Below are 26,213 nucleotides of genomic sequence, written 5' to 3'. Positions count from 1 at the left end.
TCTCCTTAGGTTAAAAGAAGCCAAATAAAGATTTAAGAATTCTATGGTCTTAAAAAAAAAAAAAAAAAAAAAAAAAAAAAGGAATTCTATGGTCTTTGACAATGCAAAGGAATGTCAGAAGTTTCAATCCAGGCTAAATGTTCTCTTACAGTACTCCCTTATGAGTATCTCTCTTCTTACTCTGAATTTGTTATGAGGTGTTTTACAGAACTACCTGCAGCACCCTAAACCTTCCTAAAGCTCTGTGTTTGTTCACAGGCACCCCTTGATCTCATCTTTACTGGCCGTGCACCTTGCTTCAGTGGATTAAGTCCCACTCATGTGTGAGTATCTGATCAACTGTTACGTCCTTTATAAAGTGTTATTTATCTAACCTCAATACCTAACTTTATGCCACTCCAACCAACCTACACAAGTCTGTACAGTTTCTACACCACATCATGATTCCTCCATATTAAGAGTCTAACATGAGCCTAATGAAAAAGTCGGTTTCATATTACTTAATTGACTAGGTGTTAAATACACTAGTCTGAATTCTTCTCTATTTATCCAATTCACACTGATAGAGAATGGTAACAGGCATCACATTTACTAGGATAAGGAATCTTGTCTCTTTCATCCCACTTTCCTTGTAAAGAATATAAATAGAGATCAGAAAATTATGTGCTATAGGAAAAAGTCCCTATAGATCACATAGGACATTTAACCACAATGTTAAAGGTTAGGGATTGGGAAATCTAAAGATTCTTGTTTTGAACTTCAGTATTAAATAAAATTGGTGAGAGTGGTATATAAAGCCTTTTCGTATTTTTGTATTTGCCCTCTCTCTTACCATTCCCTCTCAATTGCTTCATCCAAGGTTACAGTTAGTAAGGAGATTTAATTTTCAAAACTTCCACTGACACACCCCATTCAACAAGGTGATGACTCAGTTTAAAGGGGAAACACAAAACTGGTAAAATGCCAACTCATCTTTAAAATTTCATGAAAAATCCTTGTGAGTGGGTGTTTAGGATACAGTGAAGAAGATACACTATAAAACTAAGGTGTCACAAACATACCTTTAAGTCCTTGTTAAGGCCAATGACACAGGTAGGGGTATAAGCCAATGACAGGAAGTGTGAAAGAGGAAACCAGAACCAGAACTGGGTAAAGACAAGAACACCAACTACAGAAGGCATATGGGTGTGCCCAGTCCTGGACTGTAAGGAGATTGTGACATTATGACCACCTGTAGAAAAAGAGAAATCATGAACATGAATCCAGTAGGGCAGTATAAAGATTCCTAAGTATTACACTAAGGAAACATTTGGTGATTATTTTAAGCATACAGTTCATAAAACTGATACGGAGTAGATGGAATTTGTTAGCCAGTGAACTAAATAGAGTCTCCAAGAATGGAAGTGCTGTATTTTAATTGGAATCAGTAAATCTAGACTTCTTCCTACATAAGTAGGAATTTTCCAAAAACAAAGCCTAGAGGATATCAAAACTGAACACTGAATTAAATATTAATCTATATTATACAGCGGGGTTTTTAATGTGCTAACAAAAAGTAAAATTTCAGTACACATCATATTTGCAAACAACAGCAAAGAGGCAAGAGGTAGATACTATTTGCTTAGTTTACTCTTTGTGCTTTAGTTATGTCCAAATGCAGGCAGCTCCAACATTAACTAGCCTTGTGGACTTGGACAAATCACTTTACCAGTAAAAAAGTCTCTTTTCCTATTGATAAAATGAGGGTTTAGGCTTGAGCACTTGAACTAGAACACTACTAACAAAAGAAAACTTTTAATCTCCGATCTTTGATTCAAATGACTTTTTTTTTTTTTAAAGAAGCACAATATGTGAAACAATGAAATCAGAGCTAATTCGATTTAATTTTAAGTTTGGGCTGTTGGCTGAATGGCTCAGCTTGTCTTGTTCACCCACCTCCTGCCACATCCCCTCGACTATCCCTTTTGGGAGTGCAGAGAAACACAGTTTGAGAACTAGTTGAATAAGAGCTAAGATCTAAGCATCAGTTAGACAACTGGATCTTTACTGGGCCCAAGAAAAGCTGAGTTTCTAGGAGGCTATTAGGGGTTGCAAACTTGAATGCCTTTAGGCACCAGTCAGGCAAACAAATGAGAACATTTGGTCTGGAGGCAGTGGGGAATTGAAGCAACTGGAAAGTTCATGCTGTTTTTAAAGAGAACATGCTACTAAGGGTGTAGGTAGATTCAGTGTCACTAGGTAATTTTGTTTTTAAAAGCAGACTCTAAACTGGATTTTGTCCAAAATTTTGCAAAATTTGTGAGGCAGGCAAACATGTTTAAATCTGATTTGGCACATGGGCTGCTCTATTGCACCCTCTGGTCTATTTAAGTGTTAATGCAGGAGCCCAGAACTCAAAGACACCAATCTTTTAGTTTATACAAGACAGCCTATAAAAACGGGGCTTGTCTGTGCCTCGTTGCCATCCTAATTTGTTTTTTTTTTTTTCCACCATCCTAATTTGAATTCCAATTCTGGATCCCTATTGCTCACATTTCACTGCTTTTTTTTTTTTTTTTAAAGATTTTACACACACACACACACACACACACACACACACACACATATATATATAGAGAGAGAGAGAGAGAAAGAGAGTGAGCGTGTGTGTGCACACAAGTACAAGCAGGAAGGGGGAATAGCGGAGGGAGAGGAAGAAGCAGGTTCCCCACTGAGCAGGGAGCCCAATGTGGGGCTCGATTCCAGGACCCTGGGATCATGACCTGAGCTGAGGATAGACGTTTATTTTTTTTATTTTTTTTAAAGATTTTATTTATTTATTCATGAGAGACACAGAAAGAGAAAGAGTGAGTCAGAGACACAGGCAGAGGGAGAAGCAGGCTCCATGCAGAGAGCCCGATGTGGGACTTGATCCCGGGACTCCAGGACCATGCCCTGGACTAAAGGCACACACCAAACTGCTGAGCCACCCAGGGATCCCTGAGGATAGACGTTTAACCAACTAAGTCACCCAGGCGCCCCACATTTTACTTCTTTTAACTTTAATCTCTCCTAGGTGCCTCTACATTAGTCACGGAGTACTAATTTCACTAAACTAAAAAAGCACTTTAATTTTTTGTAAGAATCAGGGTTCTACTGTTTAACCAAATAATCTAGATTTTATTTGGAAAAATTCAGGTATACTTTGTTTTTGCAACAGGTCTGAGTTATATATGCATTTATTGTCTGCTTGTACTCTAACCTCCACATTCACTGAGTGCTTACTATATATTGAATTTTGAACAAAATACTGAAAGGGATCCCAAGAAGCCTCTAATCTAGTGGAGAAAACAGATAACTAGATAATTAAACTAGGGCATACACAAGCATTATGAGAATGGAAACCCGGGCACTGGTGAGAACATACAGCTAAGCAGGGCACTAACCCGGGGCGAGGCGGGGTGGGCAGGAGAGAGGGAAGGCTGCTCAGAGAACGTGATACTTGATTTAAGTTTTGAAGCTGAATTCCCTTTAATTCCAATGAAATCCATTTTCTTCAGACTTAGAAACTAAACTAGCCTTTTGTTCCAACAGTCTGTGATTTAATACAAAACAAGAAAGAGTTTATCCTATTGATAGTGTTTACACAGTTTTACAAACCTCGATCATAAACCTTAATCTTTGGCTCTTCTCCCTGAAGAGAACAAATCACTGAATGAATTTTCATAAACTTCAACTTCACTCACTCCTTTGAAGTTGCCCTCCAGATTTCCTCCATTAACACTAACTTCTGGGAGCCAGACTGCAGGACTACATATTTTTTCTAATGCAGTTACAGCAGTTTGTAGGAGGACAGGATACTGACAAAGTGAAAACGAGTGAGAGAAAAATTATGCCTATAATAGTGAACACGACAGTACAGAACTTTTATGTACTATAATAACACTAAAATAAGGCAAAAAAGATTATAAATAAAAAAAGAAATGGAAAGAAGCATCAAAACTTGATTAGTCCACAGCAATTCAAAGAGATAACTTCCAAAAGGAAGTGAAGGGAGAAAGGGGCTGAAAGGGGAAGGAAGGGAGAGAGAGGACTTCTCATGATGATGGTAGAATAAAGCTGAAACAGAGAAGGATCCTCCTCCCCTAATTCTTAACAAATAACTAATATAGCAGAAACCAGCAAAAAACTGTAGTAATACTGAATGAACAAGTAAAGTGTTGTACGTAAAACTACAAACTTAAAACTGGCAGCTAAAAGAAATAAACAGAAGATCATGGAATAGTAAAATGTTACTCCTAAATCCTATTTAAAAACCAATTACCCAAAGTAGCCAATCTAAAATGACTACATACTGTATGATTTCAGCTGTATAATACTCTGGAAAGGAGAAAACTAAAGCCATGGAGACAGTAAAAAAACATCAGTGGTTACCAGGGGATTGTGGGGAAGGAGGGAGATGAAAAGGTGGCACACAGAGGATATTTAGGGCAGCGAAACTAGTGCCTATGATGTATTGTGGGTATATATTTAAGCATTTGTCAAAATCCATAGCAAGTGAACCTGAATATAAACTAGGGACTGATCAAATCCAGCCAATTCAGTGTCAGGTCTTAGTACAGATACTCAAGAAAAATAAGCAGCAATAAAAGAAATGGTGATGAGCACTGAATCCATTTAAAAATGAAATGAAGACTAAACTGTGAGAGGATTTCACAAAAGAATGTAAAGGTCATAAATCATGACAACGTAATATAAAAATATTGGAAGGTGGGGGCACCTGGATGGCTCAGCCAGTTAAGCATCTTGCCTTCAGCTCAGGTCATGATCTGAGGGTCCAGGAATGGAGCCCTAGCTCATGCTCTCTTTCTCTCAAATAAATAAATAAATAAAATCTTAAAAAAAAAATGTATACAAAAATACTAGAAGGTGGTGTAGAATGAGGAAGGAGAAACTATGACATGTGAATATCTGTACTGTTTATATACAGGAGAGACTCAATATCACTGAGAACTGAAATGTTTTATTCAAGTACCTGTGGAGTATTTACCTTATTTATACACAGCTTACAGGGAATGTCTTTATTTATTTAAAGTTTTTGGGGCACCTGGGTTGCTCAATTAGTTAAGTGTCTGCCTTCGACACAGGTCATGATCCCAGAGTCCAGAGATCGAGTCAGGCTCTCTGCTCAGCAAGACATCTGTTTTTCCCTTTCCTTCTGCCCCCTGTCACCCCTGACTTGTGCTCTCTCTCTTGAATAAACAAAATCTTAAAAAAAAAAAAAAAAAAAAAGCAATTAAATTGCATCTTAACTCTAAAAATTTAAGCAAAAAACTCAATCTCTTGAAAATGAAAACAAAAGAAAAACCCCCACTAGACAATGGATTAAAAGAGAAGACTATGGGAGCACCCAAGTGGCTCAGTGATTGAGCATCTGCCTTTGGTTCAGGGCGTGATCCCAGGGTCCTGGGATCGAGTTCTGCATCAGGCTTCCCGCGAGGAGCCTGCTTCTCCCTCTGCCTAGGTCTCTGCTTCTCTCTTGATGTCTCTCATGAATAAATAATAAAATCTTTAAAAAGAGAGAGAAGACTATGTGCTTCAAAAATTTAAGGAAAAAAAAGCCAACATCCTAAGAAAAGAGAGAAATAGGCAGAAAAAGATTCCAGCAAGATGAAAGAATTTAGGGAGAAAAAAAAGCATCAGCATATAAACAAGAAGAGAAATCTCTAATATACTCAAGGAAAACATACAATAAATCAAATTAGAAAGATGATAGAGATTAAAAAAAAAAAAAAGCCACAAAGGAGATTATCTGAAACTAAGAAGACAAAGACACTGAAAACCTCAATATGGTTAAAAAAACCCCCCTCTTAGCAAGAAGAACTTTAAAGATATAAAAAAAATACAGTTTCTTTTCCTGATCTCCTTCACTAGAAACGGACATACATTTCTAGTTGACCAAGAAAAGAATGCGATAAATATGGCTAGGAGTATTTTTATTAGAAGAAATCAGATGGCTAATAAATTTGAGAAAATGCTCACTGAATAATAGAGCTATTATGAAAAGCTTGAGATATTATTCTTCACATCTTTCAAATTAGCAAAGATTAACATAAAAATATTATATTCTATATGGCTAGGGTAAACAGAGAAAATACATGAAAAATGAAATAAATATGCTTGCTTTCTTCTACCTATTGGGATGTCACCAATAATACCAGTTAAAGAATATGTCTAATGAGCCCAGGTTCAAGGCAGTAAGAGCACACCCTTTCAACTTGGAAAGGCAGCCTGTCTCAAAAATAAATCACAATGTAGTGGTGAGTAGTGTGAATTCAGAAGCTAAACGGCAGGCAGTGTATACTATGTATTTATTAGGTAAATATTCCATATATCTTATTTTTAAGATGATTTGGTTGCTTGAAATTATCTAAAAAACTATTTTTTGCTTCAAAATATTTTCAATGTCAACCTGTTTAAAATTGATATATACTAAGAAAACTAAAGAAAAAAAATCAGCCAGCATTCACTGAGCACTTTTATTTAGTGGCAGGCACTGTTCTCACAGCTTTACATACATACATGTATTTATTTATTTATTTAAGATTTTTATTTATTTATTCATGAGAGACAGAGAGAGGGAGGCAGAGACACAGGCAGAAGGAGAAGCAGGTTCCATGCAGGGAGCCCGACACGGGACTCCATCCCGGGTCTCCAGGAACATACCCTGGACCGAAGGCAGCAGTAAACCACTGAGCCACCTAGGCTGCCCTTTACATGCCTTTATAACTGTTCAAAAACCACAACGTAGACTTTAGAAGAAAATAAATACCGAGAGGGGAAAACTTCTCAAAGTTCTATAGTTAGTACTATAAAGGGACTGGGACTCAAAACTTAACAGTCTGCACACTTAACAACTCTACTAAATTATTTTTCTACGAACTGTAGGTCCCACATTTTCTCCCAGAAATAATCTCCCCCCAGAAAATTTCCCCAACAATTCCCCAAATAATTTCTTCAATTTCTACTATGTCATATAGTTAAAGCAGAATAGTTACTTCATTAGTTTAGGTAGATAAATGCATCTAGAAGTATAACATTTACCTGCATCCAGGATGCCCTGTGCCAAGATAGCACCAAACTTGGCCATGACATCATCATGTTTATCATTGATGACTTTGGAATACAGCTGTCTGAACTGATTCACCTGAAGGAACAAGCAAAAGAATTACAGACATATCATATTTATCTGTGGTGTCATTTCAGATCAGGGAACAGATTGTTCAAATTATAATGAAACTTGAGCTCTGAATTTCACAACATTCAAAAAGAGAGCGATATAAACCAGATTTGAAGGCAGAAAAGTTCCATGGTTGAAATCATGGGTGTTATGACTTTTCTGATGTGGGAGTGAGCACCAGTTCTGTTTTCAATCTTCATTCCACGGTGGATGATTCAGACTCTTGGGAATGTTGAATGCGATTTCATATCGCACTACTGTTAGTCAGTAGGCGTAAACAGTCCAAGCAAATGCTGAGGCTTTCATTGTACTGTGAATAACATCTCTTTTGCTTACCACCACCTTTACGGATTTCCTAGCAGACGTAATCCTTCAATTCTATCTTCAAGTAACTATCCTTTACTGAAGATGTGTGAGGCATATTTTGGATTTAATGTATATTCACATCAAGATTTTCCTTATGCACATGTATTAATGTTTTGAGAACATGTGATGATAATCACTTGTCAAAAAAACATACCAAAATGGAACATGTCCTAACTTACATGTACCAGCCTGGGATGACTGGTAATTTTTGCTTGCTTCTTTATTCTTTTCTGTATTCCTAAAACTAATATGTATTCCTTTTATAATTAGAAAATAAAACTTAGGGCAGCCTGGGTGACTCAGCAGTTTAGTGCCGCCTTCAGCCCAGGGTGTGATCCTGGAGACCCAGGATCGAGTCCCATGTCAGGCTCCCTGTATGGAGCCTGCTTCTCCCTCTGCCTGTGTCTCTGCCTCTCTCTCTGTGTGTCTCTCATGAATAAATAAATAAAATCTTTAAAAAAAAAAAAAAAAAAGGAAAGGAAACTTATAAAATACACGTTATCAAGATATCTGTGACTCCTTTAAAACTATTTGAGAGACAATAAGGGAACTATTGTACGCTTCTTCCATGTCTTACACTTCTCAGTTTCCCCAACAGCGCTTTTTCAAGTGAGAAGTACCCAGGAATAATTCTGCTTGTTCAAGAGGCACATGACCATGGAGCTCCCCAAATCTGCCAGAAGCAGAAAATATCGAATTTGAGTTTCCTCATATAATGACCTTATTTGCATGACATACTCTTTCAGAATCTCTTCCCCTCTTCACCTGTCTTGGTCTTGGAGGCCACGCTGTACAGTGCAGGATAATAAAGAATCAGACAACCCTGGCTTACAAATATCTCTGCTCCAATAATCTGTTTAGGGAAATTACTTAGCTTTTATGAGCTTCAGTTTCTTCATCCCTACAGGAATTGCAGCACCTATCTTATGGAGCTGCTGTAATATGATGCAGTGTATGTGTAATGTAATGTACAAAAGACATTTTATAGTTCAATAGGCATGGCTATCCTACCATACTATGGCAGAACCCCACCTGTCCCCCTTGACTATTATCTCTGTAACTTAACGCTGCTAATAAAATGTGATGGGGAAACCAATGAACTCACTCTGCCATTACCTAGCATATAACCAACCATTAGTGAGCCACTTCTCTAAGTCTTACTTTCTCTAACTATAAAACCAGCATGACTAGATCATCATAAAATTCCCTTCTAGGTTTAAAAATCCTAAGGTTTAATGCTTTAACTGGTTCAACAGGTCAAATTCCTTTGATTCTGAACTTATTTTAGATGAACACTTACATTACCTTATATAGGATGGAAATTTTATGTGCTTAAAGGTTTGTGAAATATGTCATGAACTTATAAAAAGAAAACAGTGGACAAAGCAGTGTATGTACATTATGAGGAAGAATTTAAATATAAAATTGTGCCCAGAACAACAGGAAAACATTCAGTGAAACTGAAAGATGGGATTTAAAAAAATCAGTACAAATATGTAATAGGATTATCCAACTACTATTAATTAAACTACTTTAGAGAGCTATTTCTTGTTTATCATTTAAAAATTCTTTTTTGGGGCAGCCCGGGTGGCTCAGTGGTTTAGTGCCACCTTTGGCCCAGGGCGTGATCCTGGAGTAGTGGGATCAAGTCCTATGTTAGGCTCCCTGCATAGAGCCTACTTCTCCCTCTGCCTGTGTCTCTGCCTCTCTCTTTCTGTGTCTCTCATGAATAACTAAATAAAATCTTTTTAAAAAAATAATTCTTTTCCTCACATTTTATTACTTATGCAGCAGTAACTTAATTCTCATGTTTATGATTCTTTGTAAAGAATCATTATTTTTGTAGGTTAGGATAGTATCTTATATTTGAAGGCAAGTTTGAGATCACGTACTCCCTGTATTTTACAGAAGTGAAACTGAAGTAGGACAGGTGAAATGAGTGGCTTGTTTGTGTCCATAAACAACTAACTGCAATCATGGTGAGGATCATGATTTCCTGATTCAATTTCAGTTATGAACAGTAAGGCACCCTCATATAAAGCACAATTTGTTGGAAAAACTATTTCCCATTTTGTATTATGATAGTCTCACAGAAAAGACAATTAAATTTGAGGCAATCCTGTAATCCATGGATTCATTCTGCTGTGCATTATTATTATCTAAAAACCTACTTTCCCAAATTCATGCATTTTTAACATTCATACTTTTAACTCTACCCCTTATACTGCTGGGGGGGAAAAAACCACTCTCGGAAAAAAAAAAAAAGAGGGCAGCCCCGGTGGCACAGCAGTTTAGCGCCGCCTGCAGCCCAGGGCATGATCCTGGAGACCCTGGATCGAGTCCCACATCAGGCTCTCTGTATGATGCCTGCTTCTCCCCCTGCCTGTGTCTCTGATCTCTCTCTCTCTCTGTCTCTATGAATAAATAAATAAAATCTATAAAAAAAAAAAAAAAGAAAAAAAATGAGAAGGGAATAAAGTTCTTTGGGGTCATTTCTGTTGGTATTTATCACCTAAGTGTATCTCCTTTAAATTTTCTATTTTCCTGCATATAGAGCACACTTTAAGTTGTCTTTCTTTTTCTCTTTCTCTGCCATTACAAATCTGCTCTTATAACTTCAGCTAAAGGCCTACAACTCCTACCACGAAATCTTTGAGGTCAGATGAATTTTGGAATTCAGAATTTATAAAGATAACACGGTCCATATACCATACATTATGCAATATTCTCAATGAAGTATGGGGGCAATAACCTATAATCAAACAAATTAATATTTCAGAGGCAGCAAAATGACTGAATATTAACACTAACTGGGATACAGGTTATAAATGAGCTCATATTATAATGGTCAAGTTTTATAGCCAAGTGAGTACTTAAAAATAAACAAATCTCTTTTTAGTTTTCACAGGTTTTTGGATTTGGAACTGCAGATAAGAGGCTATGGACTTATACAATTTCTTTGTGGTTCGTTCCCAAAGCTCCATCTTCAGTTCTGACTTTTTTTCCCTATGCACTCATCTGATTTCCAGCTGACTTGCTATCATCTCAAACTCAACATGGCTTAAAAAAAATTATCTTTCTTCTTCTTTTAAAATATTGTCAATGTTATCATGATTTCCCCATTATCAATATACCAAATGATATTTTTAGCTTCCTTTCAGTTTTGAGTATTATTTTGTTTATGGTAGTTGCCTGCAGCCCTTTCTTATATTATCACTGGCACAAAGTTCCTACCTCAAGGCAATAGTATGGAAATATAGATTACCATTTATAAATGTGTTATACTATAAACTATCACCTTATAATATAAAATTTCATTCTTAGTAATTTCATCTTATAGAAGTTCAAAGATTTCTCCACAGAAATACTTCTAGATCACCATGATGGCTCACAAAAGCCTAATCTACTCAAATTGTGATTTTAAAACTAGAAAAGCTTATCAAGCTTGGCCAAACATGATCCTTTTGCCAAAAGAGCACCTGTCAGTTGTGGTTACCTACCTACAGCAGGTAAATTTAAGCCAGATGATATCAGGCAAGGAGGAGCATCAGAGATTTTATTTTTACACTGTAATATTTTTATCCGATTCTATATATAATTATGTACATGTTCAAAAATGCTAAAGGTGGATTTCATTTAACAAGGAAACAAAAGACAGACCCTTCATAAAGGATCTTGAGAGGGTTCTTGAGAGAAAGTAGTTCCAAGTAACTACAAAAAGTACATTATTCTAGTTAAATGGTTCTGAATCTCTGGTATAAGGGTTTTCTAAATTGGGTTTGTAATCACCCAGGGACATATACATGTTCCTGGATCTACGTTGTTGAGACTGAGTGAGCAAAACTTGGCATAATAAAAAAACAAAGATGCAATGGAATTACTTAAACCAAGACCATAGTGTATAGAACTAAGCATTAAGACAGCATTCTGTAAAAGGATGTGACATACATCATGCTTATTTAAATATTTCCTTTGGAACTTTCTACTGTGAGTTTTACAAACTATCTGAGAAATGTCCCTTTTGGATTCCTCTGAGGAGTGGCTATAGTCTTAATGAAATGAGCACTTCATTTCCATTTTATTTCCACTTGATTTCATGTACCAGTTTGCAACCTTGTGACTAGGACTCTGCAGTCTTGCAAACTTCTCTCTCTCTTTTTTAAAGATTTTACTTATTTATTTGAGAAAGAGAGAGAGAGAGAGAGCGAGAGTGAGCATGTGCACAGAGAGGGGCACAGGGGGAGGGAGAATCTAAGGCAGACTCCACACTCGATCCCATGACTGCTCAGGACCTGAGCTGAAACCAAGAATCAGACGCTTACTTAATGGACTGAGCCACCCAGGTGCCCCTCTTCAGCCTGTTAATAGCTTTTTCTTTTCAGCAAAATGTCACATACCATTCCAAAAGAATATCTTGTCTTTAGCAATTATCAGATAAAAGACAAAGGATATAAATGACAGTCCACAGAAGTCTTTACTGCATGCTTAACAGCAGAAAACAATGAAACAGAACTCAAACTTTTAAGAATTCATGAGCTGAGTAACAATTTCCCTCTAAGGAATAGTGTTTCCTAAAAAAAATACCAGAACTTTACACACTGGTACACAGTTTTAGTCTCATAGTTGGTAAGATATACATTTAAGTCTCTCCATGGAGTTTATGTTAATGGCAATGGCTAGCAGCAATAACTGCATTTCAACATTTTAAATTAATACTCAAGATTCTGATATAACCTGAAGATGGAAGTGCAACCCATGAATTCACATCAGCTAGGACTTGGTTCAACAGCATTTTATGGAATGATTAAAAAATAATAATTCTTTAAATTCTGTATTTTTTCACTTTTTCTAAATGTGAAAAAGTTTTATTTATTAGAATAAAGAGTTGAGGGGATCCCTGGGTGGCGCAGCGGTTTGGCGCCTGCCTTTGGCCCAGGGCGCGATCCTGAAGACCCGGGATCGAATCCCACATCGGGCTCCCGGTGCATGGAGCCTGCTTCTCCCTCTGCCTGTGTCTCTGCCTCTCTCTCTCTCTCTGTGACTATCATAAAATAAAAAATAAATTAAAAAAAAAAAAAAAGAATAAAGAGTTGACTGTTTTTTTCAAACTACACAGCCTACCCTACTCCACTCCCATTCCAAAGGACCCTGCCATTGTTGGTGCAGAGTTCATGCTTGAAAAAAAAAAATCAACAAAATCCTACAGCAGAGGGATGGAAAGATAGTAATTTATCTTATTCACAATACAAATAATATGAAAGCAACATGTGAGGTCTAAGTGAGTAAATATCTATATATTATTGTTAGAAGAGGTGCATTCCATGGCCTAAACATCCTTCTTTAATGACATTACTCAAGTGGATAACCTCCAGCTGATAAAGCTCAGAAGATCAAAAGCAGAAATAAATGCAAAAGCTATTCATATTACAACTGCTATATTTAAAAACAAAGGCCAAAAAGAAATGTGGACTCTCTGAAAAGATGTTTATGTTCTAGAAGATATAATATATGAATATATTATTAAAACAGAATGAGAAGCTAGGCTTCTATTTTTGGCAATAATCCAATTTTTGGAAGTCTTACAGATGATTCTGACAGAGTGAGCAGCACTGGATTAATGAAATAAAAATGATAGCGACTATTTAGAAATGGGACTCTATTAAACAAAATTCCATAAAATGAGAATGAATAATCAATGAGTTCTGGAAATTCTTCTCTTCTCCACCCTCCCATCAATCTACTTTGCTGAAAATGAGGATGTTCTACATTTGTTTGATGAGGCAAAAGACAGTATGCTAATGGTTTTTCCAACTGTCAATTTTTTGACTGTTTCTCAAACAGAAGCAAAATCAATACAAAACTATTAAATGCCCCAATTTCAAGTTAAGAATAAAAAAGTTCTGAAATTACTGCCTTAGCTACACACATCTACTTAATATAGCAAAACTGGTAATTTTTAGTACATGTGAATAAGATCTATGCATTTTCTGTTTCTCAACAAAATGAGAAATTTTGGCTGAGATGCCAAGATACATTAGATATCATACTCTAACATGATGTCTGGGAGACTGTCACAAGGAAATTTTAAAATAGATTATCTCAAAATCTGTGCTGGGAGTCATCCACAGGGCATCTGTGAGAAGTGGACTTGCAGAAGGATGTGTGAAGGGGATTTCTGTGGGGGAAATCTGGGCTTCAGAGGGACCACGTAGAGAAGTTAATATGATCGATTGTCACTGTGCACTGACATCTGACACGAAGAGTTAAGAGGCATTAGATATCCACTGCAGGACTAGCAGAGAAGCAGAGGGAGATGGAGGAGAGTAGGGAGAAGACAGGAAAAGGGAGAGGGACGGGGCCAATAAAGCTGCATTGAGAACCACATATTATACTCCTAGCTACAAGGGCAAAATATGCAGGACCACTTTTGTGAACAGATGTGGGCTAGAAAGGAAAGAAAGCTGTCCATGAGCCATGTGAAACCCTGCCCAAAAGATCACCCCCGAGGGCAGTGACATTCTAACAGAGAATCTGGATACACTCATTTCTAAACTGAGAATGTATATACCATGTAAAGTGAACGTAGGACATTTTATTACCTCAGAATGATGGATCAAAAAAGTCGCGAACTGCCTGAGTTCACATCCTGTAGCATGGGAACAAGTTATCCTACTAAATGCATTTTAAGAGGACAGCAAGAGGCAAAAATTAAAGTTCATTTTTATGATCCCATCAACCTGTAAGTTCTAATTTTTCAAGAATGGCTAAATAGCTGAATTAACAAAGTGACTAAAAATCTGTAAAAAAAAATGCACTTAAAGAGTATTATAAAGTTATCTCTTTCTCCCACTTTTTTGCTTCCTGTGAGTTTAATGCCCACCACATTTGGGGTAAAAATGTCCTTAAAAGAAGATAAGTTACTAAAGAAAAGCCTAAACTAGCTCTTTTGGAGAATTTTTTTATTTGCTCACCTTTGGACAAGTGATTTCAGTCTGCTGGATCATGATGAGAGCTGAAGCTATCAGAGCTCCTTGCCTCACATAGTTCACAGGGTCATTTGTCATCGGTTCTAACAAATTGATTGCTTCCTGAAAGCATTAAAAAAAAAACAAAACTTTAAGCTGTTATAGCTGGATTTTCAAATTAGTTACTATCATTCTAAGTCAGTATTTTCATTTAACTTTGTAGTAAGTTCATTAAAGACTACTTGCAACTGAGTATGTCTTGTTTCAATATAATTGATGGTAAGTGAGAAGGAAGCTTGTAGAAGGAGTGCTCCTGTCTTGAGATAAAAGTAAGTAACAGAAAATGAGATTAATGTTTGATAACAACTATTATTTTCCAGGCACAGCATGTATTTTATACGTTATATCCCATATATTTCTATTAATCCTAAAACAAAAACAAAAATAACAATATAAAACAATCTTTATAAACAAAGAAACAGGTTAAGAAATTCATCCAAAGTCAGACAAGTAGAGAACTCAGGCCAATCTGACCCTAAAACCTGGATTAATTATCCAACTTCCTTCAAATACTAGGGTAAAGTAATGGCTTCAATGATTTTATAAGACCTAACATAAAAAAAAAAAAAATTAAATCGACATTTAACAGGATTTTCCCAGTAACACATTCTTCAGAATAATCAGTTCTATGAAAAAAGGATTCCTTGATGAAATAAGTATGGTAGTTCCTATGTACTATGTAACACCTTGTTTCAGAGATTCAAAATATATATAGAATTTGATAAGCTATACATCATTGATAATGATATACATTATGGCAAAAGATCCAGAAAGCCTTATTAAAGAAATCACTCAAACTCTGCTTAACCCACCACCTGTTCACTGTATTTGACCAAGAACTCTTTGGTCCTATATAACTTCTGTTAAGGACATACAGGAACTTTCTTAAGTGCCACTTTGTAACATTCCTTATAAGGTCTTTGGTACATATAAATCCAGAGGAACAGAGAATGGGCTTACAAGATTATCAAATTTCTTTCTTTTTTTTAAGATTTTATTTATTCATTCATGAGAGACACACAGAGAGAGGCAGAGACATAGGCAGAGGGAGAAGCAGACACCCTGTGGGGAGCCCAATGTGGGACTTGATCCCCGGACCATGGGATCCTGACCTGAGCCAAAGGCAGATGCTCAACCACTGAGCCACTCAGGTACCCCTCAAATTTATTTCTTAACACGATATGCCATTTCTTAAATATCCTATGTTTCAAGGACAAGGAAAGACAAAGTTGCATCCTTTTTTAAAGAAAACAGCTTCAGATTGCTTTACATGAGGATTTATTTATTTTAAAAATCAGAGCTGGTAACAGATAATATACATACCAGATAAGTGTATTCTTTCTCCCCATTTCACTGAAAAATGCCATGACATTGTGCAGAGTTTTCAAACACTATTCATAGTATTGTCAATATTGTTTATGAGGTAGTCATGATAAAAAATATAACCAAATTTCCAAGTTATAAGTTAAAAGACACTAACTGGGACGCCTGGGTGGCTCAGTGGTTGAGCATCTGCCTTTGGCTCAGGGCGTGATCCTGGAGTTCCAGGATCGAGTCCCACATCGGGCTCCCTGCATGGAGTCTGCTTCTCCCTCTGCCTGTGTCTCTGCCTCTCACTGTGTTTCTCATGAGTAAATAAATAAAATCTTAAAAAAAAAAAAGACACTAACTTGGTCTTTGAAGTATGTGATATAACCTCAACCTTAAGATAAATTTCAGAATAAAAAAAAAGTTTTAGGTTTTTAAGAAATAAAAATAAAGCACCGGGATCCCTGGGTGGCGCAGCGGTTTGGAGCCTGCCTTTGGCCCAGGGCGCGATCCTGGAGACCCGGGATCGAATCCCACGTCGGGCTCCCGGTGCATGGAGCCTGCTTCTCCCTCTGCCTGTGTCTCTGCCCCCCTCTCTCTCTCTCTCTCTCTCTGTGACTGTCATAAATAAATTTTAAAAAATTAAAAAAAAAAATAAAGCACCAAACCTTGGTCAGATAGGTATTGTTATGTAGATCACACAAACTGTCTAGAAATTAAGCAGATTTGCTTAGTATGAGTAACAAAAATTTTTTACTGAATTAACTTTTCAAATGCTGTGTCTCAAAGAACACTTGCTCCTAGATATCATATTAAGTTTACAATAATCTGGAAGGAAAAAAAAATCTAATGTACATTTAACTTATGAGGCTTGACATAAATGTCTACTGAAGACCTGAGGGGAAAATACCTCATAAGACATTCAACTATAATTTACCTTTGTTTACAGAACAGATGTGTTCCAGAAAAAAATGGACAGCCAATTTCTACATAAACTGTATTTTATATACCCAATGATATTCCTAACAAAACTAAAGATACAGTCTCATGTTAAGAAATTCCCTCCAAAAGAAAACACTTTAAAAACAAATCTCTGTGAGAACAGAGAGTATGCCCAACTTGTTCACTATCATATCTTTCAATGATCTTCCCCCGCTACCATTGAGTTGACAAATATTTACTGAATGCCTACTATGTGGCAGTCCTGACACAGGTTCTAGCAGTGAACATTCTGTTCTTAGGGACCTTACATTTCAGGGCAGAGGAGACAGACAATAAATAAATAGGTATAAAAATATGTCAGGTGGTGATAAGTCCTATGAAGAAAAAAAAAAAGCAGGGTAGGGAAACAAATGAGAATATTGAAAGGGGATGTCTCTATAAATTTTTATGCACTTTTTATCACAAATAGTGAAAATGTCTATTTTAATTCTTAGCTTCAGTAACATTTTATGTGACTAGAAAAAATTAAGCAAATTAAAATTTAATTCCTGGACTCAAGCAATAAATGTTTTATTTTATTTTGGATGAGAGGTTAAAAAAATTACTCTTCTGATGAAAAAACACTGGGAGCAAAACTTAGTTATGCTCTTGTTCTTTATGTTCTCATTCTCATTATGTTTGTGTTCTCTCTCTCTCACACATACATACAACCATGCACACATGCACTATTAAAAGAAAAGTTCATATTTTGGGGGGTGGTCAAAGTGGTGTGCATTTGTGCCATGAAAGGCAAAAACGTGATGATTATGTCATTGTTGTGAATCAAGAATACTTGTTTAAGCAACAGAACATTTCATTATGAATCTCATGATGAACTGTATTTTCCAATCATCTATTTGGAACCCAACTCTTCGTCATTTTTTTTTTAGATTATTTATTTGAGATAGAGAATGACAGCAAGCACAAGTCAGGGGGCAGAGGGAGAGGGAGAAGCAGGTTCCCCACTGAGCAGGGAACCCAAATGGGACTCCATCCCAGGACCCTGAGATCATGACCTGAGCTGAAGGCAGACACTTAACCAATTTAGACCCTCAAGTGCCCCTGTTTTGTCACTTTTGAGGACTTAACAAATATCAGGTTGTCTATTACGTTTATGAGGAGAGATCAGGCAAATAGCAGGCGATTTGCTTAAAACAAAACAATCAAAGTTAATTGATTTTGGTGGTCTCATATGAGAATCTTGATTTCCACAATACTAATCATGTCAATTAAACATGTAAATTACCATGTAAAGGGAACAGAGTAATTCTTTAAAGAAAAAAGAATATTTTATCTTTTTTTTTAAAGAAATCAACGCTTTCAAAGAAAAATTCAACAGCATTGTTTTCATTAGAATCACCCATGTAATGTGGTAGTTCGTTCTTCTTAACTGGCTTTGAGCAACCCAGCACAGTAAAATGAGGAAGTTAGTTCTGAGAAGCTTTGTGAGGCAAGTTAACTCTTATAGATCACACCATACTTGCATTTTTACAGTGGCTGTATAAACTTTCCCACAAAGGAAAACAGTGTGGTGCCAGGAAAGAACGGACCCCACTGGCTTTGGGCTTTACCTTGTTTCCTGTACCAGCACAGCAGATGCCCAGGGCCATAGCAGCTCCATAACGCACATGAGGATTGTAACTCTCTGACAACAATGAAACAACGCTGGGGCACTGTTCAGGGGTCCTGATAAGAAATAGAGAAAGTGAAGACAGTGTTATAGGTAAAATATTTTAAATCAAGATGGAAGAATTTTAACTATTTTCTTAAACTTATGGGAAATAACAGATATATTCACACAGAAGTTGGAGAATTATTATTATTTTTTAAAGATTTTATTTATTTATTTATTCATGAGAGACAGAGAGAAAGAGAGAGCGAGGTGGGGAGGGCAAAGACACAGGCAGAGGGAGAAGCAGGCTCCATGCAGGGAGCCTGCGGGACTTGATCCCGGGACTCCAGGATCACGCCCTGAGCCAATGGCAGGCGCTAAACCGCTGAGCCACCAGGGATCCCCAGAAGTTGGAGAATTAAAAATCGCCCATGGAATTCTAATTATTGATATTAAAACTCTATCTTCAATATTCAGAGAATATACACAAAGCAGAATATATCAGTAATTCCTCAACCACAGCTTTGCATTATAGTCCTTCCCTCGTGCCTCCTCCATAGTGAGTAATAACCATGACGGTGTGGGAGGCACACAATACCCTACATCAATTCTTATCTTTCTTACTTACTTTGTGTTTTGTGTCAGAAGACAGAAACTGACGTACATCTCTACATCTACTGATGTAGAGACTCCGGCATGTTTCCAAAGCTACATAAAAGATTTGAATCACCCAGTATAACTCTGATTCAATATCAAATTGGTAAATATGCCTTGATAATAAAAAAATTCTGGTTTTTTTCTTTAGCAATTATTGGTGTTGATAAGAACAGAAATTGTTCTTTTTTAAAAAAGATTTTATTTATTTGAGAGAGAGAGAGTGAGTGCGAATGTGGGGAAAAGCAGAGGGAGTGGGACAGACTCCATGCTGAGCACAGAACCCAAGATGGGGCTCAATCTCATGACCCCGAGACCATCACTCCAGCTCAAATCAAGAGTAGGATGCTCAACCAACTGAACAGGAAGGTACCCAAGAAATTGTTATTTTCTCAACCTCTTCATATTTCAGCAAAGACAAAAACCAGGGCAATGTTGACTAATGAAGTACCTGACCTCATCTTTATAGTGGTTACTCCTTAGGGGCAGCAGAATGGGGGCAGAAACTAGAAGAGAATGTAGAGGAGTGTGAGGGTGGCTGACAAAGATCTCAAACTGGGTTGCTGGTTACACAGTGTGTGTTTAGTTGTGAAAATTCATCAAGCTGTAGGTTAATTATGTGCATGTTTTTGTTTTTGTTTTTGTTTTTTTTTATGTGCATGTTTTTGGATGTATATTACGCTTCAATAAAAACTTAAAGGAAAAAACTAGCTATTGACTACATTTATTCTTTTCTTTCTTTTTTTTTTTTTAAGATTTGTTTATTTATTTATGGTAGACATAGAGAGAGAGAGAGGCAGAGACACAGGAGGAGGAAGAAGCAGGCTCCATGCCCAGAGCCCGCCGCAGGACTCGATCCCGGGACTCTAGGACCACACCCTGGGCCAAAGGCAGGCACTAAACTGCTGAGCCACCCAGGGATCCCCCTGACTACATTTAATTTAAAAAATTTTTAAAGACTTTCTTGTTGTGAATGAAAGCAGTTATTACCTACAGACCAATTTAAATCTGTAGCTCTTTGTTGGAATTGTCCTCTAGCCTCAAACTCTAGTAAGTAGTAAATTCAAATTTCAAATGGAGTAGAGCCAAATTTATGAAAATTGTCCTGAAAAATGGAATTTTGCTACAAGAGAAGGTTGGATTTCCTCCTTACAACAGAGTCCATCATTCTTTCTTGAAAATATTCTCAGTTTGACTAAGCTTCCTAATAACTTTTCTTGACTCTTTTGCTGGAATATAAAAAACAAAATGAGCAAATAACTGAAAATGTAGTAATAATATACACCTTCTGTTAATGCACACTGACATAACTATACATTATATAAGAGGAAGCCATGAAGTCATAAACACATGTTCCAGTTCTTGTTTTGTGTCTAAATAGCTGGGATAATTTAGACAAGATTCAATGAAGCAAAGACTTTGGGATCCCTTTCTATGTATGAAAAAAGAAGGAATGGGACTAGAAGTTCTGTAATATCTTTCCCACTTTACAATTCTATGGCTTTTATTATATTTTATTTTTTAAAGATTTTATTTATTTATTCATGAGAGACAGACGGGGGGTGGGAGGAGAGAGACGCAGAGACATAGGCAGAAGGAGAAGCAGGCTCCCCATAAGAGTCTGATGTGGGACTTGATCCCGGATCCCAGGATCAGGACCTGAACCGAAGGCAGACGCTCAACTACTAAGCCACCCAGGCAGACATACCTGGGTTCTTTGTAAAAAAGGAAAGGTAACTCATGCCCAAACATTCATTTAAAATAATATAAAGTGAGTTGGATATTAAACCTAGAAAGTTGGCTATAATCAGGGTCCTGACCTCCAGATCTCCTCACCAACTTTTTAAGAAGCTAATGGCACACAGAACACTTACCCACTTGTCCCTCAGCAGCAGCAAGGGCAGGACATTCTAGGGAAAACTGACTCACACCAAAAAGCTTTTTCTAAATATATCTTAAAGCTTCATTTATTTTATGATGCTCACTTATTAAAAAAGTATTATACTTCAAATAGGATTAATAGTTTCATGAGATTCAGCGAAAATTTTGCCAGGGAACATAAATACTGGGAGCTTAATGCAGAGCTTTACCTAGCTGATTACCATAAAGACTAAAATAGGTTGTGAGGGCTCTAAACTCAAAGGACATAAAAAAAATTCTTGTTAAGTTTCTTAGTCTATAACAGTTCCAATGCTGACACATTCTTCAGTAAAGTGTTAAGACAAGAAATGATAAATTATTTAATAAATTAGCTTAGACATTCAGCTTCTTCAAGAGTACAATAAAACCAGAATATTCTATGTTTACTCTAATTCTTAGCAAGTAGCTCTAAAAGGACAAAAGAGTCCTTCTAAGCAATGACTGGAATGTAAATATTCACTGAAAGCAAAGCTTCTGCACATTAATCTTTGTCTAAACATGTAACACACATAAAATGTATGCATAAATATAAAAATTTTAAAGTAACAGTTATTAATAAGTGAATAAATGGCAAAACAATTATCGCCATCACTTGGAGGCTTGAAGTGAATTAATAGACCTCAGCATAATTGTTACAATGGCTGCTAACATAATAAAAATAGAAACAAGTAGACCTTATATGCACTGCCAACCCTGCCTCTCCATAAAACAGAGACAGAAAGAGAGAAATTGAACCTCAACGTGACCAAGCCTCAAGATCCAACTATCAATTTACAGGAAATACAGAAGACCAAAAACATATTATACTACACATAGGGATATAGCACGCAATTAGTAAAATCCATACTGTGCAAACTAGACAGTAGTAATGACCCGGTTTCTTCAACAAATAAACTGCAAGGTGGAAACAAACAGAGGTGAAGAAAAAGAGAGATTAAAAGAAAATACACCAAATCTTTAATAATAGCCCATAAAGCTTCCTTTCACTTATTTTAGATAATTCTAACACTACTTGAATCTTAGCTTTTCTATGCAAACATTTATCTCTTAGATAATATCACAAAAATAATTCATCATTTGATATAACTCCCTTAGATTAGCATTTATAACAAAGTACTTAAATGACTAATCCCTGATCTGCAATAAATGATCTTTGCACCTGCATGAACATATTTTTTTTTTAAAGATTTTATTTATTTATTCATGAGAGACACAGAGACATAGGCAGAGGGAGCCGGATGCGGGACTCGATCCCAGGACTCCAGATCACGCCCTGGGCCGAAGGCAGATGCTCAACCACTGAGCCACCCAGGCATCCCATATTTATTTATTTATAAATATATTTTATTTATTTGTTTATTTATTGGGGAGGGTAGAGCATGTGTGAATGAGGGGAGGCGCAGGGAGAGAGACAAGGAGACCCCTCCTGAGCATGGGGCCAATGATGTAGGGCTGGATTCCCCCTACCCCTACCCCATGACCCAAGACAACAAATGGAGCCAAAATCAAGAGTTGGACACTCAACAAACTGAGCCACCCAAGCACCCCTCCATGAACATGTTTAGAAAAAATAAATGTCTAAAATGATCAAGTCACAGGAAAATAGTATGCTTTGTTTTATTTAATAGGGAGAGGTAGTAAGCAAGGAATTCAATAGTTTGGAAACCACTGTATTAGCATAAAATGCGTTACATATGACAACTTTTTCCATGTATTTATATTTTGGTATGTTAAATTTAAAAGTATATTTTCTCGGACAATTATAAATGTGCTAGCCACATTTGTTTTAACAATGGAGCTACTACATGTGGTGAGAACTGTACCAACTTTCTTATTCATTTTTTGGCTAGTTTGTAAAACTAAAAAAGTGAATATCATTAGGTTAAAAAGTGAGAGATATATTTTCTGAATGTTATTTTCATTACAATATAAATGAGATGCATCAAATATTCATCATTAGGAAAATAACTGAAAAAGAAGACAGGTTTGTTTCCCCAGCGTACTTTCTTTAAAAAAAAAAAAAAAATTTATTTATTTATTCATGAGGGGGAGGGGATAGAGAGAAAGAGAGAGAGAGAGGCAGAGACATAGGCAGAGGAGGAGAAGCAGGCTCCATGTAGGAAGCTCGATGCAGGACTCGATCCCAGGATTCCGGGATCACACCCTGAGCCAAAGGCAGATAACCACTGAGCCACCCAGGCATCCCAGCCCAGTGTACTTTCATCCCACGAGCCTCTGTATCCCAAGCTGCTGCTACATATGAATTTTCACTTGCTCAATTTAATCTATCAACTACATGTAAGGTACCATTAAGAAAACAAAACAAAATTACACAGATCCTGCCCTAAATTGTACAAATTTAGTCCTACCTTTAATATAAATATACATACATATATATATTTTAAAGATTTTATTTATTTACTCATAGAGACAGAGAGAGGCAGAGGCAGAGGGAGAAGCAGGCATCATACAGAGAGCCTGACGCGGGACTCGATCCAGGGTCTCCAGGATCATGCCCTGGGCTGCAGGCGGCGCTAAACCGCTGCGCCACCGGGGCTGCCCTAATATAAATATTTTGAAGTCATACTAGACTTCATAGAACTAAAAATAGCCAGTTTTAGATAAGTTTTTGCTTTATTTCCAAACAGATTGTTTCTTTTAGATGTTACCAAAATAGGGTGAAAATATGTCAAAAGGTGAGAAGAAAGTAGATTCGTAAGATTTATATAAAGAACTCTACTTCACCCTAATAAAAAACATAGCTCTTAAAAATATCAAATTGGGGCAGCCCCAGTGGCGCAGCGGTTTAGCGCCACCTGCAGCCTAGGGCATGATCCTGGAGACCCTGGATCGAGTCCCGCGTCAGGCTCTCTGCATGGTGCCTGCTTCTCCCTCTGCCTGTGTGTCTCTGCCTCTCTCTCTCTGTGTCTCTATGAATAAATAAATAAATAATCTTTAAAAAAATATATCAAATTGCATTCCTGGATCTAGAGAAATCTGTAATATTCAAATTTGTAAATTTCAAAAAATAATAGTATTATTAGCATGTTCCTTCCCATCATTCCTTAAAATGAGCAAACAAAGGAAAGACTTATAGTATGAGTGCGATGCTATCAACTTGTAGATTATTAAAGTATCAATATTTCCTTGATTTTATAAAATGAACATAAATATACTTCAATTCTCAGAAAGTTCAATTCATTTCTGATATTTAAATAAGTATCCTGATAATAGAAGTTTACCTTTAAAGCTGATTACAGTAATTACTGAAGACTTGCAGAGCTGAGCAAACTTACATCAAATATTTGCATCTTTGAATCAACTTTTATAGAAGTCTGTAATCTAGACAAAAACTCACAACAACCAGGGGACAGCTTAATGAAGCATTGTAAGAGAGTGCTGTGATGTTTTAAACTGCCCATCTACCACCTCTCTACTCCTGAGACTGGTGGTGTCAGTGGAGAGGGCAGTCTGTGTCCTAAACACTTGTTAATGAGCAGGAGCAAAACAGACTTTATTCTCACAGTACTGAGAATAAATTGGGCTTCAGCCTATCTGGTGGTTCCCTGAAGCACCAGTGCAATAGTCTGCCCTTGTTTCACCAAACTTAGAGTACTCCCAGGGTTGGAGCAACTTCCCAAGTGACATTTGTCAAAAACACTTAGAAGCAAAAAAAGTAGGGGTAGCCTGGGTGGTTCAGCCATTTAGCGCCTGCCTTCGGCCCAGGGCGTGATCCTGGAGACCCAGGAACAAGTGCCACGTCCAGCTCCCTGCATGGAGCCTGCTTCTCCCTCTGCCTGTGTCTCTGCCTCTCTGTGTGTCTCTCATAAATAAATAAATAAAATCTTAAAAAAAAAAAAAGGCAAAAAAGTACTGGCCATGGGAGCCTGGGGCAAGGATTAATTAATTGGCTAGGCAATAAGCAGACCGAGAAGCACGGGAGTCTGGGTGGCTAAGTCAGTAGGACAGACAGAGAAGCTTGGAAAAAAAGAGACTAGGAAAGGAGATATGTGTAGTTAATAAGGGTTTTAAAAGCTGCTGCATATACTGGGGGAATTAAGAATACCACATGAATACTCAGGTTGGACACACGCTCAGGAAAGCCTTAAGAAGACTAAACTTTCACTTCAGCCTCAGCACACGCAAGAAGTGAAGGCTAAAGCACAGTGATAAACGACCTGGCTGAGCGCTAATGGAGTGTTCCAACACAATTTGCAAAGACGGAGAGAGTCTTTTTCCTTTTCCCTTTCCTTGGCTCCAGGCATTTAAGGAAACTCTTGTCACTAGCTAACCACTAGGCTAATGTAACACAGACTTCAGTGGCCATTCATGAGAAAGAATACAGACTTTATAAAGCTTCTTTTAAAAAGTCACCAAAGGGCGGCCCCGGTGGCGCAGTGGTTTAGTGCTGCCTGCAGCCCAGGGCGTGATCCTGGGGACCCGGGATCGAGTCCCACGTCAGGCTGTCTGCATGATGCCTGCTTCTCCCTCTGCCTGTGTCTCTGCCTCTCTCTCTCTATGTGTCTCTATGAGTGAATAAATAAAATCTTAAAATAAAATAAAATAAAATAAAATAAAAATAAAAACAAAAAGTCACCAAACAACCATAACAAGCAGCAATATAAATCCCTGGAAGCAGGAGGGGGCAGAGAATCTGATTTCCTTTGTTTCTCACATTGTAATATTCAAAACATCCAGTTTTCAACAAAAAATTATGAATCATGCAAAGAAAAAAATGAAGTATAGCCTATTCACAGGAAAAAAGAAATAGAATCAGTCCCTGAGTAAGCCCAGGTATTGAACTTAAACTATCTTAAATATATTCAAAGTGAAAAAAAAGAAAGGCAAATAACTAAAGAAAACAGAACAATGCCTTATCAACTCAAGAAAATCAAGAGATAGAAATGATAGATAGATAGATAGATAGATAGATAGATAGATAGACAGACAGACAGATATAAATAAAACCAAACAAATTCTGGAACTGAAAAACATAAATGAAATGAGAAATTCAGTAGAGTGTGTTCAATAGCAGAACTGGGCATACAGAAGAAAGAATCACATTAGGTAAACTGACAATATGTTTGAAGCTGTGGAAAAGAGTAATGTCAACAAAGGGTAGGATGGA

At 37.0% G+C, this 26,213-nt stretch overlaps 1 protein-coding gene and 1 long non-coding RNA gene across 2 annotated transcripts in view; one reads left to right on the top strand and one right to left on the bottom strand.

The window, feature by feature from the left end:
* PSMD1 (proteasome 26S subunit, non-ATPase 1) overlaps positions 1-26,213 on the bottom strand; it is a 93,682-nt gene that overhangs the window by 11,206 nt on the left and 56,263 nt on the right. Inside the window, exons 17-20 of the mRNA XM_077869195.1 lie at positions 18,471-18,585; positions 14,557-14,673; positions 7,084-7,186; positions 1,062-1,231 (exon numbers count right to left, since the gene is read on the bottom strand). Of these exons, the coding sequence (XP_077725321.1) occupies positions 1,062-1,231; positions 7,084-7,186; positions 14,557-14,673; positions 18,471-18,585 (505 nt within the window). The remainder of the gene's footprint in view (positions 1-1,061; positions 1,232-7,083; positions 7,187-14,556; positions 14,674-18,470; positions 18,586-26,213) is intronic.
* LOC144296189 (uncharacterized) lies at positions 110-12,716 on the top strand. Its single transcript, XR_013363341.1, has 2 exons — positions 110-323; positions 10,485-12,716. It is a non-coding gene; the product is annotated as an uncharacterized LOC144296189 (long non-coding RNA).

Source organism: Canis aureus, chromosome 24 (assembly GCF_053574225.1).
Source record: "Canis aureus isolate CA01 chromosome 24, VMU_Caureus_v.1.0, whole genome shotgun sequence".
NCBI classification, from domain to species: Eukaryota; Metazoa; Chordata; class Mammalia; order Carnivora; family Canidae; genus Canis; species Canis aureus.
Note: the sequence above shows the minus strand (reverse complement) of the source record. Positions and strands in the feature narration are given on the sequence as shown.